This window comes from Nerophis ophidion, linkage group LG12, assembly GCF_033978795.1.
Source record: "Nerophis ophidion isolate RoL-2023_Sa linkage group LG12, RoL_Noph_v1.0, whole genome shotgun sequence".
In the NCBI taxonomy this organism is placed as follows: domain Eukaryota; kingdom Metazoa; phylum Chordata; class Actinopteri; order Syngnathiformes; family Syngnathidae; genus Nerophis; species Nerophis ophidion.
In genome coordinates this window covers 50293333-50313406 of record NC_084622.1, presented here as the reverse complement: position 1 = coordinate 50313406, position 20074 = coordinate 50293333, and the positions used below count along the sequence as shown (strand labels likewise).

Sequence of the window (20074 nt, the reverse complement as noted above, 5' to 3'; positions counted from 1 at the left end):
CTCGCGGCTGTGTTGGAGCCACTATGGATTGAACTTTCACAGTATCATGTTAGACCCGCTCGACATCCATTGCTTTCGGTCCCCTAGAGGGGGGGTTGCCCACATCTGAGGTCCTCTCCAAGGTTTCTCATAGTCAGCATTGTCACTGGCGTCCCACTGGATGTGAATTCTCCCTGTCCACTGGGTGTGAGTTTTCCTTGCCCTTTTGTGGGTTCTTCCGAGGATGTTGTAGTCGTAATGATTTGTGCAGTCCTTTGAGACATTTGTGATTTGGGGCTATATAAATAAACATTGATTGATTGATTGATTGATTATACTTCCAAAACCAGGAGAATGTGCCCAAAACAACTGTTTTGATGCAAACCAGCAATTCTGCTATCAAAGCCAACGACAGTCGTTGAAGTGTAATTTCCCCTCGTTATCATTAAGGTATTGTGTGGCAGAGCGATCGCTGTGGATCGACTATTACCGGCCCAAAATAGTCGGGATTCGCAAAGTAAGCATTCCATTTAGTTTTGAACAAATAGCATACCGGTCCCCTTCTGTGACCAGAATGTTTCTAACTCCTGTGTTTTGTTGGGGGCTAAATCGAGAGTCTTGTAGGGATGGTTGAAAGGACAGGGTTGTATGTGGGAGACAGGTGGTGTCTTCTGTTCAGGAATGGTTTTTCAACTTTGACAAAGATGACTTCCCTCACTCTTTTGTACCATCCGTCCTCCTTGTACAAAATCTGTAAATTTTAGTTCTCAAAGGAGTGATGTTCCTCCCTGAGGTGCTGGTAGACAGATGAGTCTTGCCCTGAAGAGTTTGCCCGAGGATGCAGTGCCACACGTCGGCTTAGTGGTTGTTTTCTTTCCCCAATATAAAAATCAGTGCATTCAGAATTACACTGGATAGAATACACCAGATTGTTTTTGTGGGTGTGGGTTGTGCGGTCTTTAAGATTGACTAGTTTCTATATTAGGGTGTTGCCTGGTTTAAAGTGTACTGGGATGTTGTGTTGGTTGAAAATTCTTCTGAGTTTCACAGATAGACCTGATACATATGGAATGACAATATTTTTGCGTCTGTCACCTTTTTCCTCCTCATCCACTCTGTCTATGTTATTTCTGCAACTGGATGAAAAAGAGAGTACCTAAAACCGGTACAGCAGGGGTGCCCACACTTTTTCTGCAGGCGAGCTACTTTTCAATTGACCAACTCGAGGGGATCTACCTCATTTATATATATCATTTATATTTATTTATTTATGAAAGAGACATTTTTGTAAACAAGTTAAATGTGTTTAATTATAATACAAGCATGTGTAACACATATAAATGTCTTTCTTTCACAAAGACAAGAATATAAGTTGGTGTATTACCTGATTCTGATGACTTGCATTGATTGGAATCAGACAGTAATGATGATAACGCCCACATTTTCAAATGGAGGAGAAAAAAAGTTGTCCTTTCTGTACAATACCACATGAAAGTGGTTGGTTTTTGGCATCTAAATCATCCAGCTTCCATACACTTTACAAGAAAAACATTGGCGGCAAATTCCGTAGCTTGCTTGATTGACATTCACGGCACCCGAGGGTCTTGTGAGATGACGCTGGCTGCTGCCAGTTCATTATTATGAAAAAATGACCGAGAGGAAGGCGAGAAACACTTTTTATTTCAACAGACTTTGGCGCCGTCCCTTCCGTCAAAACTCTAAAGGCCGACTGCACATTTCCTATCTTCACAATAAAAGCCCTGCTTCATGTTGCCTGCGCTAACAAAATAAGAGTCTCGGAAAGCTGGCGTGCACAAGTGATGTGCACGCCAGCTTTCTGAGGGATCGCTTGTGCACGCCAGTTTTCCGAGCCTCTGTATTTAGTTAGCGCAGGCAGCATGAAGCAGGGCTTTTATTGTGAAGATAGGAAATGTGCAGTCGGCCTTTAGAGTTTTGACGGAAGGTACGGCGCGAGAGTCTGTTGAAATAAAAAGTGTTTCTCGCCTTCCTCTCGGTCATATTTTAATAATAATGATCTTGCAGCAGCCAGCGTCATCTCACAAGACCCTCCGGTACCGTGAATGTCATTTAAGTGACGTCTTAGTGAAGATTGATGATCACTAATGTTTAGGTCTATTTTTTTTAAAAGCCTGGCTGGAGATCGACTGACACACCGCCCGCGGTCAACTGGTAGTTCGCGATCGACGTAATGGGCACCCCTGCGCTACAGCAACACCTTAATTACTCAAATCCCATTACGGGAATAAAATGTAACTGCCAAAAAGGAGAGCACTTAAAGGGGTGCCTTTAAGGACGCCTAACTTGTAAATCACACGTTTGGGACCTGCTAATGTGTTTACAGCGGTTCAGGTTCCTCTGTACAACAGGAGTACTCTAGTGTGTTTATGAATTTGTTGCAAAAATGTTTGTCTTCCAAGTTCGGAACTCAAGTCGGGCAATGATGTCACTTCTGGAAACAATTTTGGCCCGCGGGCCACCAGATGAATAGAGCTGATTTACACTAACTAAAGCTTGTTTTATGCTCATTAGAAGAAACCAGTGACACCTCCTGGACTGGAGCGTGTGCCACATTTACTTGTTGTCTTTCGCAAAATCCTGCATTCCTTTGACCTTTTTGATTACCTTCCAAGAAACTCTAAAGTAACTTTTATCCTTTTCGTGTTTTGAACCGTTCCAACAGCCTAAAACAACGCAAGCATAGGGCATTTTTATTCAAAAACGGTAAAATGCTGCAGAGAGAGCTATGACTGGCCCACCACTTCAAATATCACAATTTAAATAGCTGGATGTGACGTCAGGTGAGAACAACCTATTTTGCTCTCTCCTACTGTTGCAATTTAGTTTGTCAAATATGTAAACAGTCCTTTAAATTAGAGATAAAAAAATGACTTGAGGTGTTTAATTGATATTCTCCACAATGAATTCACTGTAAAACGAAGCACACTAAGGAAATGCATTATTTATAAACATGAATTGCACAAATATGTAGGAATCATGCTAAATTATTAATACCGTACAGTTAGGAATAAACTGAAATAAGAAATACAGTGTAAGATACAATACAGTATAAGCTATTTATATGTATATATATATATATATATATGTATATATACATACATACACACTACCGTTCAAAAGTTTGGGGTCACATTGAAATGTCCTTATTTTTGAAGGAAAAGCACTGTACTTTTCAATGAAAATAACTTTAAACTAGTCTTAACTTTAAAGAAGTACACTCTATACATTGCTAATGTGGTAAATGACTATTCTAGCTGCAAATGTCTGGTTTTTGGTGCAATATCTACATAGGTTTATAGAGGCCCATTTCCAGCAACTATCACTCCAGTGTTCTAATGGTACAATGTGTTTGCTCATTGGCTCAGAAGGCTAATTGATGATTAGAAAACCCTTGTGCAATCATGTTCAAACATCTGAAAACAGTTTCGCTCGTTACAGAAGCTACAAAACTGACCTTCCTTTGAGCAGATTGAGTTTCTGGAGCATCACATTTGTGGGGTCGATTAAACGCTCAAAATGGCCAGAAAAAGAGAACTTTCATCTGAAACTCGACAGTCTATTTTTGTTCTTAGAAATGAAGACTACTCCATGCGAGAAATTTTTAAGAAATTGAAGTTTTCCTACAACGGTGTGTACTACTCCCTTCAGAGGACAGCACAAACAGACTCTAACCAGAGTAGAAAAAGAAGTGGGAGGCCGCGTTGCACAACTGAGCAAGAAGATAAGTACATTAGAGTCTCTAGTTTGAGAAATAGATGCCTCACAGGTCCCCAACTGGCATCTTCATTAAATAGTACCCGCAAAACACCAGTGTCAACATCTACATTGAAGAGGCGGCTGCGGGGTTCTGGGCTTTAGGGCAGAGTGGCAAAGAAAAAGCCATATCTGAGACTGGCCGATAAAAGAAAAAGATTAAGTGGGGAAAAGGACACAGACATCGGACAGAGGAAGACTGGAAAAAAGTGTTGTGGACGGATGAATCCAAGTTTGAGGTGTTTGGATCACAAAAAAGAACGTTTGTGAGACGCAGAACAACTGAAAAGATGCTGGAAGAATGCCTGTCGCCATCTGTTAAGCATGGTGGAGGTAATGTGATGGTCTGGGGTTGCTTTGGTGCTGGTAAGATGGGAGATTTGTACAGGGTAAAAGGGATTCTGAATAAGGAAGGCTATCACTCCATTTTGCAACGCCATGCCATACCCAGTGGACAGCGCTTGATTGGAGCCAATTTCATCCTACAACAGGACAATGACCCAAAACACACCTCCAAATTGTGCAAGAACTATTTAGAGAAGAAGCAGGCAGCTGGTATTCTGTCGGTAATGGAATGGCCAGCGCAGTCACCAGATCTGAACCCCATTGAGCTGTTGTGGGAGCAGCTTGACCGTATGGTACGCAAGAAGTGCCCATCCAACCAATCCAACTTGTGGGAGCTGCTTCTAGAAGCGTGGGGTGCAATTTCTCCAGATTACCCCAACAAATTAACAGCTAGAATGCCAAAGGTCTGCAATGCTGTAATTGCTGCAAATGGAGGATTCTTTGACGAAAGCAAAGTTTGATGTAAAAAAAATCTTATTTCAAATACAAATCATTATTTCTAACCTTGTAAATGTCTTGACTCTATTTTCTATTCATTTCACAACGTATGGTGGTGAATAAGTGTGACTTTTCATGGAAAACACAAAATTGTTTGGGTGACCCCAAACTTTTGAACGGTAGTGTATATATATATACAAACCCCGTTTGTTGAAAATGATTTAATAATCATTGTATTCCGTTTATATTTTCATCTAACACAATTTCCCAACTCATATAGAAACGGGGTTTGTATATATATATATATATATATATATATATATATATATATATATATATATATATATATATACAAACCCCTCAATTTTAACCCATATTCAGTTGAATATGCTACAAAGACAACCTATTTGATGTTCAAACTGAAAAACATTTTTTTTTTGCAAACAATCATTAACTTTAGAATTTGATGGCAGCAACACGTGACAAAGAAGTTGGGAAAGGTGGCAATAAATACTGATAAAGTTGAGGAATGCTCATCAAACACTTATTTGGAACATCCCACAGATGTGCAGGCTGATTGGGAACAGGTGAGTGCCACGATTGGGTATAAAAACAGCTTCCCAAAAAATGCTCAGTCTTTCACAGGAAAGGACGGGGCGAGGTACACCCCTTTGTCCACAACTGCGTGAGCAAATAGTCAAACAGTTTAAGAACAACGTTTCTCAAAGTACAATTGCAAGAAATTTGGGGATTTCAACATTTACGTTCCGTCATATCATCAAAAGGTTCAGAAAATCTGGAGAAATCACTGAACATAAGCGATGATATAACGGACTTTCGTTCCCTCAGGCTGTACTGCATCAAAAAGCGACATCAGTGTGTAAAGGATATCACCACATGGGCTCAGGAACACTTCAGAAAACCACTGGCAGTAACTACGGTTTGTCGCTACATCTGTAAGTGTGAGTTAAAGTTCTACTATGCAAAGCCAAAGCCATTTATCAACGACACCCAGAAACGCCGCCGGCTTCTCTGGGCCCGAGATCATCTAAGATGGACTGATGCAAAGTGGAAAAGTGTTCTGCGGTCTGACGAGTCCAAATTTCAAATTGCTTTTTGGAAACGATGAATGTCGTGTCCTCTGGACCAAAGAGGAAAAGAACCATCAGGACTGTTTTAGGTGCAGAGCTGAAAAGGCAGCATGTGTGATGGTATGGGGGTGTATTAGTGCCCAAGACATGGGTAACTTACACATCTGTGAAGGCACCATTAATGATGAAAGGTACATACAGGTTATCATGGACGCCCCTGCTTATTTCAGCAAGACAATAGCAAGTCACTTGTTACAACAGCGTGGCTACATAGTAAAAGAGTGCAGGTACTAGACTGGCCGGCCTGTAGTCCAGACCTGTCTCCCATTGAAAATGTGTGGCGCATTATGAAGCCTAAAATACCACAACTGAGACCCCAGACTGTTGAACAACTTAAGCTGTACATAAAACAAGAATGAGAAAGAATCCCACCTGAAAAGCTTCAAAAATGTGTCTCCTTAGTTCCCAAAGGTTTATTGAGTGTTGTTAAAAGAAAAGGTGACGTAACACAGTGGTGAACATGCCCTTTCCCAACTACTTTGGCACGTGTTGCAGCCATGAAATTCTAAGTTAATTATTATTTGCAAAAAAAAAAAAAGTTTATGAGTTTGAACATCAAATATGTTGTCTTTGTAGTGCATTCAATTGAATATGGGTTTAATTGGATTTGCAAATCATTGTATTCCGTTTATATTTACATCTAACACAATTTCCCAACTCCTATTGAAACGGGGTTTGTATATATGTCGTCTACAGTATCTGTGTTGGCCTGCGATGAGGTGGCGACTTGTCCAGGGTGTACACCGCATTCAGCGGAGATAGGGTCCAGCATCCCCCACAACCCCGAGAGGTACAAGCGATAGAAAATGGATGGATGGATGGAAAGCAATACGGTTAGGCAGGATGAAGGTTGAGCTTTAATGCCGCTAGCTTAATGCTCACGTACAATGGACCAGATCATTGAGAAGCTAACCCAAATTAGCATGGCCTATTGCAGCACACATATAGACAATCATTCGCAATTACATTCATATTTACGGACAATTTGCAGTTTCCAATTAACATCCACATTTTTGGAATGTGGGAGAAAACTGAAGAACCCAGGGAAAACCCACACGGGCACAAAGACAACATGCACACTCCACATAGGGACGCTCAAACGCAAGTTCAAAGACGCACACAGCGTAAAGTTAGATGTTATTGTCGGTGGTAATGTCAAAAGAATTAGAGCAGTTTTCAGAGGCTTGAACAATAAATGCTTTAATTAACTTGAAATACTTTTCTCTTCAACTTTCTCCTCCTATTTTTGCATGGTGTAAACTCTGTTGGGGTGAGCAACCAGCTGTAGCGCTCCTGACAGCCGATTTAGATGCACATTTTGGTTTGGTTTTTCAAAATAAACCACAGAGGAACATTTTTATGTGATTTACGATGTTTTTCAAACTTATTATAGCCATGAGTACATACATATGAGACTATCTACAGCAGGGGTGCCCATTACGTCGATCGCGAGCTACCAGTCGATCGCGGGGGGTGTGTCAGTCGATCTCCAGCCAGGCATTTAAAAAAAATAGACCTAAAAATTAGTGATCATCAATCTTCACCAAGACGTCACTTAAATGACATTCACGGTACCGGAGGGTCTTGTGAGATGACGCTGGCTGCTGCAAGATCATTATTATTAAAATATGACCGAGAGGAAGGCGAGAAACACTTTTTATTTCAACAGACTCTCGCGCCGTACCTTCCGTCAAAACTCTAAAGGCCGACTGCACATTTCCTATCTTCACAATAAAAGCCCTGCTTCATGCTGCCTGCGCTAACTAAATACAGAGCTTCGGAAAACTGGCGTGCACAAGCGATCCCTCAGAAAGCTGGCGTGCACATCACTTGTGCACGCCAGCTTTCCGAGACTCTTATTTTGTTAGCGCAGGCAGCATGAAGCAGGGCTTTTATTGTGAAGATAGGAAATGTGCAGTCGGCCTTTAGAGTTTTGACGGAAGGGACGGCGCCAAAGTCTGTTGAAATAAAAAGTGTTTCTCGCCTTCCTCTCTGTCATTTTTTATTAATAATGAACTGGCAGCAGCCAGCGTCATCTCACAAGACCCTCGGGTGCCGTGAATGTCAATCAAGCAAGCTACGGAATTTGCCGCCAATGTTTTTCTTGTAAAGTGTATGGAAGCTGGATGAATTAAATGCCAAAAACCAACCACTTTCATGTGGTATTGTACAGAAAGGACAACTTTTTTTCTCCTCCATTTGAAAATGTGGGCGTTATCATCATTACTGTCTGATTCCAATCAATGCAAGTAATCAGAATCAGGTAATACACCAACTTATATTCTTGTCTTCGTGAAAGAAAGACATCTATATGTGTTACACATGCTTGTATTATCATTAAACACATTTAACTCGTTTACAAAAATGTCTCTTTCATAAATTAATAAATATAAATGATATATATAAATGAGGTAGATCCCCTCGAGTTGGTCAATTGAAAAGTAGCTCGCCTGCAGAAAAAGTGTGGGCACCCCTGATCTACAGTATACCCATTCATACGGAAATGTTACTTAAATCTTTTTTAATGTAAAGAAAAAAGAACAGCTTATTTTGAAGGTGGCGGCATGTACTGGGTGTGAGTTTTCCTTGCCCTTATGTGGGTTCTTCTGAAGATGTCGTAGTCGTAATTGTTTGTACAGTCCTTTGAGACATTTGTGATTTAGGGCTATATAAATAAACATTGATTGACATTGATATCTTGCCGTGGCTATGCGCCGAGATCAATTAAATGTAGGGGGAAACCTTGAAGTCCCACACCTGATTGTGCCTGGCAGAGCACAGACCATGACTGAAGTCAAATTAATTGTCTGTAAAACCCAGAGAGAGGATTGTCTCAAGGCACAAATCTGGGAAAGGGTAAATAAAAATATCTGCTGCCTTTATGGTCCCAATGAGCACAGATGCCTCCATCATCTGTGGATGGAAAAAGTTTGGAACCACCACGACTCTTCCTAATGCAGCCCAGCCTTCTAAACTGAGTGATCAGTGGATAAGAGTCCTAGTCAGGGAGGTGACCAAGAACCTGATGGTCACTCTGTCAGCAACAGCATTCCTCTGTGGAGAGAGGAAAACCTTGCAGAAGGAAAACCATCACTGCACCAATCCACCAATCAGGCCTGTATGGTAGAGTAGACAGACAGACGCCATTCCTAAGTTTGCCAAAATGCACCTGAAACGCTTTCAGACCATGAGAAACTAAATCTTTGGTCTGATGAGACAAAGACTGAACTCTTTGACGTGAATGCCGCGCATCATGTTTGGAGGAAACCAGGCATCACTTATCATCATGCCAATACCATCCCGATAGCATCATGCTGTGTGGATGGTTTTCAGCAGCAAGATCTGGAAGACTAGTAAGGATAAAGGGCAACATGAATGCAGCAGTGTGCAGAGACATCCTGGATAAAAACTTGCTACAGAGCGCTCTTGAACTCAGAATGGTGTGATGGTTAATCTCTGCGCAAGACAATTTAAGCACACAGCTAAGATATCAAAGGAATGGCTTTAGGACAACTTTTTAAACGTCATTGAGAGGCCCAGCCAGAGCCCAGACCTGAATCCGATTGAAAAGATCTGAAAAAGGCTGCGCACCGACGATTCCCATCTAATCTGATGGTACTAGAGATGTGCAGCAAAGAGGAAGGGCGAAACTTCCCAAAGATTAGTGTGCCAAATTTGTGGCATCATATACTCAAAAAGACTTGAGGCTGTAATTGCTGCCAAGGGTGCTTCAACACAGTATTGAGCAATAGCTGTGAATACTTATGTACATGTAGGGCTGGGCGAAATGGACCGAAACTGATATCCAGGTATTTTTAGACCGGATGGCCATATACAACATATACGATATCTTAAACAAAACGTCCAAACTGCTTAAGATTGCCTTAGTGGTTTCGCTTGGTTTTGACCCCATTTTCTTTGCAAGGGTTATGAGTCATTCTTGATCTAAATGAGAATACATCAACATCCCGTCAGTTGACATTCTGTTATTGTTTAAGAAGATTATTTTCAAACGTGACTGAAAAAAAGCGGTGATGTTCATCTTCATCTTTAGCGATGTAGATTTAAAAAAATATAAATTAGGCTACTTTGGGAGAGGATAGGCCGTGGGTTCATTTGCAATCTGGGAACACTTCCAAACACAAAGCTTTTGCGAACTAATTTGGGAACACCTCCAAACACAAAGCTTTTGCGAACTAAAAATTAGTTTAAAATTAGACTGAGGAGCTTAATTTACATAAAATGTTGTCACACCCCGCCTCGGGTGAAGTTAATGTAACCTTTGCAAACCAGACTTCAAATCAAGGATGGCAAGGCACGCAGTTGGCAACAGTTTATAAACATTTATTTAAATCACAAAAAGTGTCAAGAGGTGAACAACAGGAAGACAAAGCACCCACAATTTCAGTAGATGTTTGATGCATGTAGAGCGAAACTCTTGCTCAGGACAGAGAACCTCCTCTGGCAGTGACAGACAGCAGACTCAAAGGTCTCTACAGAAGCTGGATCAAGCCAGAGCAGCGTTCCAAAGAAGACATCGCAGAGCTTTTCATTCTGGAGCAAATCCTTCGCATGCTGCCCAACAAAATGAAGACTTGGGTCAAGGAACACAAGCCTGAAGATGGACTTAAGGCTGCTAAACTTGCAGGCCATTACTTGAATGCTCGTAAAGGACTCCGAATGCCAAGGCAGCAGAACAACCGTGTAGCAACCCAAGGTGCAGCCAACCTGTCAAACCAAGGAGGTGTGCAGAAAGCAGGTGGTTACAGCACCTCAGGGGACAACAGACTGTTCCCGAGACAGAGTCCAGTGAAGGATCTCATCTGCTACCACTGTCAACAGCCAGGGCATTGAGCCCCAGTCTGCTGTCTGTCACTGCCAGAGGAGGTTCTATTTCCTGAGCAAGAGATTCACTTTACATGCATTAAACATCTACTGAGATTGTGGGTGCTTTTTCTTCCTGTTGTTCACCTCTTGACACTTTTTGGGATTTCAATAAATGTTTGTAAACTGTTGCCAACTGCGTGACTTGCCATCCTTGATTTGAAGTCTGGTCAAAGGTTACATTACCTTCACCCGAGGCGTGGTGTGACAAATGTACACCGAAGCATACACAATGTATGCTATCTGGACTACAAGGAAGTGGGTTAAATGTAAATAAGAATCATCATTAGGTCCCCTTTAAGGATGTTTTAATAATAAAAATGATGAGAGCTTTGGTGTACCTGACAGTGTTTGGTTTAAAAACATGGTGTTCTGCCTGAAGAGCATCCTCTAACAATCTGGAGATGACCTCCCGGGCTGGACTCTGTTCTGCAGATGAGCACACTGGGTTCTTCACCTCCTGCAGGAGCACCAAATACTTACTCTCCACCTGACACAACTTGGCCTCCAGAGCGGTGTACTGCAACAGAGAAGAAAACCAAGTCATTGTGGAATTTCCCTATAAATGATTAATTCTTCCTGTTTCTACAAATTGCAACACACCCAACATACTATACCTTTCCTTCTAGAGCCTTTTCTCTACTTTCTGCATTTCTGCGCAATACTGTCAAGTCCAGGATCTCTTTGTTTAGAAATTGGTTTTGAGTTTTATAGCCTTGAAGACTGTCCTGAAATCAAAGCACATTATAGACTCATCAGCTTGAACTTTCTTATACATGGAAGCACGATAGAAGTTGCTCCACCTTGTGGTGAAATGATTTGCAGTTCAACCACATATAATAAAAATATAAACAATTTAATACCAATATTTGTAGCCAGTGTTAAAATGACAAAAACAACATCTTAACCAGTGGTTCTTAACCATTGAACCCTAGAGGTTCGGTGAGTCGGCCTCAGGGGTTCGGCGGAGGTCAAAACACACCCGACTCATCGTGTAAATAAAAACTTCTCCCTATCGGCGTATTACGGATACGGCAACAGCAGAAGTCACACTGATTTGCAGGTGTGTAATTTGTTGTGAGTTTATGCACTGTGTTGGTTTTGTTTTTTGAACAAGGTGATGTTCATGCACGGTTCATTTTGTGCACCAGTAAAAAAACATGGTAACACTTAAAGGCCTACTGAAACCCACTCCTAGCGACCACGCAGTCTAATAGTTTATATATCAATGATGAAATATTAACATTGCGACACATGCCAATACGGCCTTTTTAGTTTACTAAATTGCAAATTTTAAATTTCTCGCAAAGTGTCGTGTTGAAAACGTCTCGGGTTGTAGCGGACATTATTTTCCAGCCCGATCCAAGCTATAAGTAGTCTGCTTTAAGCGCATAATTAAACAGTATTCTGGACATCTGTGTTGCTGAATCTTTTGCAATTTGTTCATTTAATAATGGAGAAGTCAAAGTAGAAAGATGGAGGTGGGAAGCTTTTAGCCTTTAGCCACACAAACACAGTCGGTGTTTCCTTGTTTAAAATTCCCAAAGGCGTAGCTTTATTATGGATCAGAGCGGTCAAGCGAACATGGATCCCGACCAAATGTCAACCAGCAGTTTTCAGTGAGAAAATTGTGGTAATAAGTTTGCTCTTACAGGCGACATCAGCGGAGCTTCCAGCAGCGTGACTTGCCTCAGAGACACTGGGTCAACACACGTACCCGTGGCCACACCCTTCCGACTTTAGCTACTATTTAATCTCACTAAAACACTAACACAATGGGCAGATAAGGGATTTTCCAGAATTATCATAGTAAATGTGTGTAATAACATCTGCAATCGGCCTTTTTTTTTTTTTTCTAGTCCTTTACTCTCAATATCCTCATCCACAAATCTTTCATCCTAGCTCAAATTAATGGGGAAATTGTCGCTTTCTCGGTCGGAATAGCTCTTGCTGCTGGAGGCTCACATTATAAACAATGTTAGTATGTGAGGAGCCCTACAACCAGTGACGTCACGCGCACATCGTCTGCTACTTACGGTACATGCAAGGATTTTTTTATTAGCGACCTAAAGTTGCGAACTTTTTCGTCGATGTTTTGTACTAAATCTTTTAAGCAAAAATATGGCAATATCGCAAAAAGATAAAGTATGAGACATAGAATGGACCTGCTATCCCCGTTTAAATAACAAAATCTCATTTCAGTAGGCCTTTATGTATAGGGAACATATTTTCCATTAATTAGTTGCTTATTAACATGCAAAATTAGTAACATATTGGCTCTTAACTAGTCATTATTAAGTACTTATTAATGCTTTATTCTGCATGGCCTTATTACAACCCTAACCCTCTAACCCTGGCCCTAACTCTAACCTATTTAAATTAAGTCTTTGTTACCTAGAATATGTTCCCCATACTAAAATGTTACCAAAAACATATAACTTTGTCTTGAATTAAAAAAAAACCCAACATTTTATTTTTCACTAAAGAGGGGTTTGGTGAATGTGCTTATGAAACTGTTGGGTTTGGTACCTCCAACAAGGCTAAGAACCACTGATCTAAACACATAAAAAGTTCTGTACTGACTATGACATCGCACCCACTAAAGTGAAATGCTATTTGAAAACAAATTTGTTTGGCTTTCAAAAAAAGGTTCAGTGGAATATAATTAAACTTAAAGGCCTACTGAAATGAGATGTTCTTATTTAAACGGGGATAGCAGGTCCATTCTATGTGTCATACTTGATCATTTCGCCATATTTTTGCTGAAAGGATTTAGTAGAGAACATCCACGATAAAGTTTGCAACTTTTGGTCGCTAATAAAAAAGCCTCGCCTGTACCGGAAGTAGCAGACGATGTGCGCGTGACGTCACGGGTTGTGGAGCTCCTCCCATCTGAACATTGTTTACAATCACGGCCACCAGCAGCGAGAGCGATTCGGACCGAGAAAGCGACGATTTCCCCATTAATTTGAGCGAGGATGAAAGATTTGTGGATGAGGAAAGTGAGAGTGAAGGGCAAGAAAAAAAAAAAGAAAGGGCAGTGGGAGCGATTCAGATATTATTAAACACATTTACTAGGATAAGTCTGGAAAATCCCTTATTATATGGTCGTACCTGTACAACCTGAAGGTCGGCCCCGCACCTTTCTTCAGCACGAGTCGACGGGTGGTGGCGATGCCCATCTCTGCCCTTCGCAAGGTACCCTCTTAAAAAAATTATCTTTTGAAATGATCACTGCATAATACACTGTACTTTGTGTGTGTGGTCCAATCCAACCATATTCGCTTGACCGCTCTGTTCCATAGTAAAGCTTTACCATCCTCTATCGGAAATGTAAACAATTAAACACCGGCTGTGTTTGTGTTGCTAAAGGCGGCCGCAATACACCGCTTCCCACCTACAGCTTTCTTCTTTGATGTCTCCATTATTGAACAAATTGCAAAAGATTCAGCAACACAGATGTTCATAACACTGTGGAATTATGCGATGAAAAGAGACGACTTATAACTGGGAACGATGCTGGAACAAAATGTCCTCTACAATGCGTGACGTCACGCGCACGTGTCATCATACCGTGACGTTTTAGCAGGATATTTCCGCGCAAAATTTAAAATTGCAATTTAGTAAACTAAACCGGCCGTATAGGCATGTGTTGCAATGTTAAGATTTCTTCATTGACGTATAAACTATCAGACTGCGTGGTCGGTATGAGTGGGTTTCAGTAGGCCTTTAAACTGTTGCCAAAAAGTTAACATTTCAACTGTTAGTGTAAAAATAAATCAACTAATGAGTCTAAAAACAACCTTTAGCCTCATCTCACTGGATTAAATAATTAGTGACAGTGCTGAGCATCTCATAATCTGTTTTGTCTAATTGTTGAGGCTGGTCTTTATTTTAGATTCAGTGTCACGAAAAAGTGAAAAATAGAGAAAGGAAAAGCCCAGCAAAAATCATGTAAGGCTAGATGAGTTCTTGTGTGACATTATGCAAGACTGTGGTTTAAACTCCTTGAGGGGTCAGATGATATTTTTCCCACATGTAAAAACACTTCCTCGTGGTTACATGACATGTAATGGTGATTCTTTGGTCCAAACTTTGCAAAGATTATGTTTTAAAGACCGTATTCAAGCTGCTTTCTGACAGTCTATTCAGAATATGCAGTCTTTGAAGTCTACAGACAGATTTAAGTTAGAACGGGACGCTACAGTGGAGGATGCATATGCATGTACAAGTTTGTCCCACAAAAGAGGATAGAGAAAAGTAAGACACATATTGACTACAGTTTTGGACTACAACTGAATAAAAATGGCAGACTCGGGCAAAGCTCTTTGGGTAACCCTACTCAGTGTCCGCCCTGAGATCGGTAGGTTGTGAGTTCAAACCCCGGCCGAGTCATACCAAAGACTATAAAAAAATGGGACCCGTTGCCTCCCTGCTTGGCACGCAGCATCAAAGGTTGGAACTGGGGGTTAAATCCCCATAAATGATTCCCGGGCGCGGCACCGCTGGTGCCCACTGCTCCCCTCACTTCCCAGAGGGTGATCAAGGGGATGGGTCGAATGCAGAAGACAAATTTCACCACACCTAGTGTGTGTGTGACAATTATTGGTACTTTAACTTTAATATCTGCTGACGAAATTAAGGCAAAATAAGTCACTAAAGTTTTTCTCGTTTGAAGCAAATTTGAAAGAAAGCAAGATTGTTTTATAAATATCTCTGCCATGCCCCAAAGATTTGTCTCCAGTTTTCCGGACTTATGGGGGCAAGTAAACAAAAACGGGTACCAATGGGTAAGAAAAGTTGGTTTTGCGTAATAAGACCTCTTCAAGTTTAGCATGACTTTTGTGGTGAATATCTGGGATGATTCGAAATTGTTCAACTTCAGGGGCTCAGTTGTGTTTCTTAACCCTTATATTATGTTGAGGGTCAACTTGACCCATTTCAGTTTTTGTGTTGATCAAAGTACTGGTTATCCTTTCTTTTTCTTGTTGAAATTTGGTGACTTTTCCTCATCTAGGGTCATGAACTGGTGTGTAAAATCTGGACACTTTGTTGAGTAGTGGAATGTCTTGCAGGGTTTGTATACAAAGATGATGTGGGTAAATAGCCAAAATAAACAAGTCTCTTTGATGTACTTTTCACTTTGATGTACAATTGTTTGTACTTTGATTGCCTCTGAGACCCAGAACCAGGTGTGTGAAGAGAGGGAACTTTCTCAAACTTGTCCTTGTCACTGTTCTCATGTCATCTCTTTGACAAACTCACCAAAAATGAGCTCCAGAAGGATGACATCTGAGGAGACAAGGACAAGTGTGAGAAAGTCCCCTCTCTTCACACACCTGGCTCTGGGTCTCAGAGACAATCAAAATACAAACAATTGTACATCAAAGTAAAAAGTACATGAAGGAAACATGTTTATTTTTGGATCTGAAGAGCTATTTACCCACATTAAAGCGCCTGGGTCAAAATGACCTGCAACATCATCTTTTTATACAAACTCTGCACAAACATTCCACTACACAGCAAAGTGTCCAGATTTACACACCAGTTCATGACCCTAGATGAGGAAAAGTCACCAGATTTCAGCAAGAAAAAGAAAGGATAACCAGTACTTTGATCAACACAAAAACTGAAATGGGTCAAATTGACCCGTAACATAATACAATTGGAATAAAAAATGTATTGTATGTCACTTTTCTAAATGTTTATATAACCTAAAATAAAATTGTTATTGGTTCAACCTATTTTCTTGACTGTTTTGAGTGCATTTACACAATATGGGTCAAAACGACCCGCAACATAATCAATGTCATTTTTCCCAACATAATACAAGGGTTAAACATTCAAAATGTTTTTTTGTTCCCACTGTTTCTATGTTTGCCAAGTCGCCCAGCAATAGTGGGAGTTCTGTGTTACCTTAAGGGTGTCCAACTCCTGATTTTCTTTGCTGAGAGGTGGTGAACCATCATTTGTATTCCCGCTCTGCTCTGAGTTGGACAGCTTCATGATGGCTTCATCTTTGGCCTGGATGGTTTCCATCAGCATGCCCAGCTGCTCGTTGATCTCCCCCACTTTTATTTTCAGGCCCTTCAACTCTTGTTGAAGGCTTTCTTTCTCCAGGGCAAGGCGCTCCATGTGGCCACACAAGGACTGGATCTGTTCATCTCGTTCTTGAACTAGGGCCTCCAGACGGGCAACCTCCTCCTGGGTTACTATTGGACAGTTAACCTGATCGGACTCTGTTGATGATGGATCTGATGGAGGGACTGTACGACGTTCTGGCTGACGATCACCCTGGGATGTTCTTAAAGTTTGCTGCAAAAGTCTCACCAGCTCCTGATTGAGAACATATATAATACAACATCTGGGAAGTTAGGGAAGTTTGTCACTCTTCTAAACGGTACTAACACACAATAGAACAACATAAATGGGGTCAGTAGTAGTATGGTTATGGTCATGGTTGTGGTTTAAGTTTATTTAAAACATGTATACAGATACAATTTGATAGTTCATAAAATCTACATATTCTCATTTCTCTTTATAACGTGTTAAAAAAGGAGTAGGAAGAAGCATAGCTTATTTCAGTGTTTTTTAACCTTTTTTGAGCCAAGGCACATTTATTGCGTTGAGAAAATCTAGAGGCACACCACCAGCAGAAATCCATCCATCCATCCATTTTCAACCGCTTATTCCCTTTCGGGGTCACGGGGGGCGCTGGCGCCTATCTCAGCTACAATCCGGCGGAAGGCAGGGTACACCCTGGACAAGTCGCCACCTCATCGCAGGGCTAACACAGATAGACAGACAACATTCACACTCACATTCACACACTAGGGCCAATTTAGTGTTGCCAATCAACCTATCCCCAGGTGCATGTCTTTGGAAGTGGGAGGAAGCCGGAGTACCCGGAGGGAACCCACGCATTCACGGGGAGAACATGCAAACTCCACACAGAAATCATTAACAAAATTAAGTTGGCAGTAAAAAGTCGTTATCAAAATAATTGGATAAGACTATAAACCATAACCAACCATGCATCAATATAGCTCTTGTCTCAAAGTAGGTCTTGGCCTGTCACATCACTCTGTGACTTATTTGGAGTTTTATGCCATTTTCCTGTGTGTATTGTTTTAGTTCTTGTCTTGGTTAACCCTAACCCTAACCCTTGGCTAACCCTAACCCTAACCCATTTCGGTGGCTTTTTCTCTTTTTTTGGTATTTTCCAGTTTCATGTCTTCTTTTGAGCAATATTTCCCGCATCTACTTTGTTTTAGCAATAAAGAATATTTCATTGGTTTTTCTTTTTCTTTGTGGGGACATTGTTGATTGTCATGTCATGTTCGGATGTACATTGTGGACGCCGTCTTTGCTGCACAGTTAGTCTTTGCTGTCGTCCAGCACTCTGTTTTTATTTACTTTGTAGACAGTTCAGTTTTAGTTTAATTTTGCATAGCTTTCCCTAAGCTTTAATGCCTTTTCTTGGGGGCACTCACCTTTTGTTTATTTTTGGTTTAAGCATGAGACACCTTTTTACCTAATCACTGCCTGCCGTCGTTTCCGACATCTACTAAGCAATTAGCTACCAGCTGCCTCCTACTGATATGGAAAAATATTACACCGTTACTCTGCCGAGCTCTAGACAGCACCGACACTCAACAACAACATATAATTTGCAGACTATAATTACTGGTTTGTAAAAAATATTTTTAACCCAAATAGGTGAAATTACATAATCTCCCAAGGCACACCAGACTGTATCTCACGGCACACTAGTGTGTCGCAGCACAGTGGTTGACAAACACCGGCTTATTTGATGCTAACCCTTTTCCAGCCATCCATTTTCTACCGCTTGCCCCTCTTGAGGTTGCAGGGGGACTGGAGCCTACTCCAGCTGCACTCGGCTAGGGAAGGCAGGGAACACGCTGGACTTTCCCAATTCATTGCGATTACTAACACTGCACTTATGTCCACTTCCTTTTCGTATCTCGTAGTACAATTTACATCAATTAATTCTAAATGCGACAATTATCTTAATGGTAAGTTATGATTCACATTATGAGACCAAATCTTATTTTCAACAAAGTTCAAGATGTTTATCAAAATTGTTCTTCCTTGTAGTTTGAGCATTCTCTCTTAAACTGGATCATATTGGTACATTGTTTGACTACTTTGCTGAATTCATTCTGTAATTCAACTCCACAAACTGATGTACTGAAGGTTTTAAGTGTTGTACGCGCATACAAATGTTTTAAATTCGATTTTTCTCCAAGGTTATGTTTTCCTCTTTTTTGTTGTACATTCTTGAGTAGCAGGTTATAGTTTGCTCTGTACATAATCTTAGCTCTTTGCGAATGCACCAAATCGTTTAATTTCAGTATTTTGGATTTAATTAATAAAAGGGTTTGTATGTTCTACTCAATTAATCACATTTATCTTTAAATTAGCATCAAAACATCATCTGATTTTCGCTAACATGCCATCAACCTAAAAGACACTTTTCTTCAAGCAAGTTGCTGTGGTGCAACTGCAGAATTATCTCCCATGTGCTTAATGGTTTAAAAGCTCCCCAATCGTACAGGTTCTGGCTGTGCAGAATTCTCCCACTCGACTTAGTTCGGTCACTGTGCGCCTTCTTCCAAGATGTGTACTCTAGTTGGAACAACCCTTAAATGTGGACGTTCATAGTCAAATCAAGCCTTCTGCATATTCTCCCATCGACTTAAGTACTTATGTTCTTAAGCACCTCTCAGGCTGCAATAAGTCAAGCGCCCCTAAAAGGTAAAAACTTACATTACACTTAAAGTTTGGATGCGGTGATACAGTACAAGAAACTTACAGAAAGCTATCAAATCTATTTTAATTGCCTCAATTATGATACAAGGAAACATCCACTGAAATGAGGTTATAAAGGCCATAATGCAGGAGTAGGGAACCTATGGCTCTATAGCCAGATGTGGCTCTTTTGATGACTGCATCTGGCTCTCAGATAAATCTTAGCTGACATTGCTTAACACAGTAAGTAATGAATAATTCCACTGGTAATCACAGTGTCAAAAATAACGTTCAAAATATAAAAGATTCTCATGCATTTTAATCAATCCATCCGGTTTCTACCGCACCTGTTCAAGAAGTCGCATTAATGGTAAGAAGTATTTTATTTATTAATGTTAATGTTATTAAAAAGAACAAGAGACATATTACACTCTAAAAATGTTGGTCTTACTTAAAAATGCACGCATTTAGTTGTATTCAGTCTTAAAAAAAATATTCTATGGCTCTCACGGAAATACTTTTTAAAATATTTGGCTTGTATGGCTCTCTCAGCCAAAAAGGTTCCTGACCCCTGCCATAATGTTACTCTGTATTACCAAATCAAAAATCAAAATGTACATTTTTGTTTCATGAGTGCGAGCGACCACAGAGGAAGGAAACCGTGTGTACCTCAGCTGTGTTTTAACATCCTAGTACGAACGCATCTGGACTGT

The 20074-nt window shown here is 40.7% G+C and overlaps 1 protein-coding gene across 1 annotated transcript in view; it reads right to left on the bottom strand.

Moving 5' to 3' along the window:
- tbc1d2b (TBC1 domain family, member 2B) overlaps positions 1 to 20074 on the bottom strand; it is a 43124-nt gene that overhangs the window by 3083 nt on the left and 19967 nt on the right. Inside the window, exons 6-9 of the mRNA XM_061916654.1 lie at positions 16506 to 16925; positions 11207 to 11317; positions 10903 to 11109; positions 10536 to 10602 (exon numbers count right to left, since the gene is read on the bottom strand). Of these exons, the coding sequence (XP_061772638.1) occupies positions 10536 to 10602; positions 10903 to 11109; positions 11207 to 11317; positions 16506 to 16925 (805 nt within the window). The remainder of the gene's footprint in view (positions 1 to 10535; positions 10603 to 10902; positions 11110 to 11206; positions 11318 to 16505; positions 16926 to 20074) is intronic.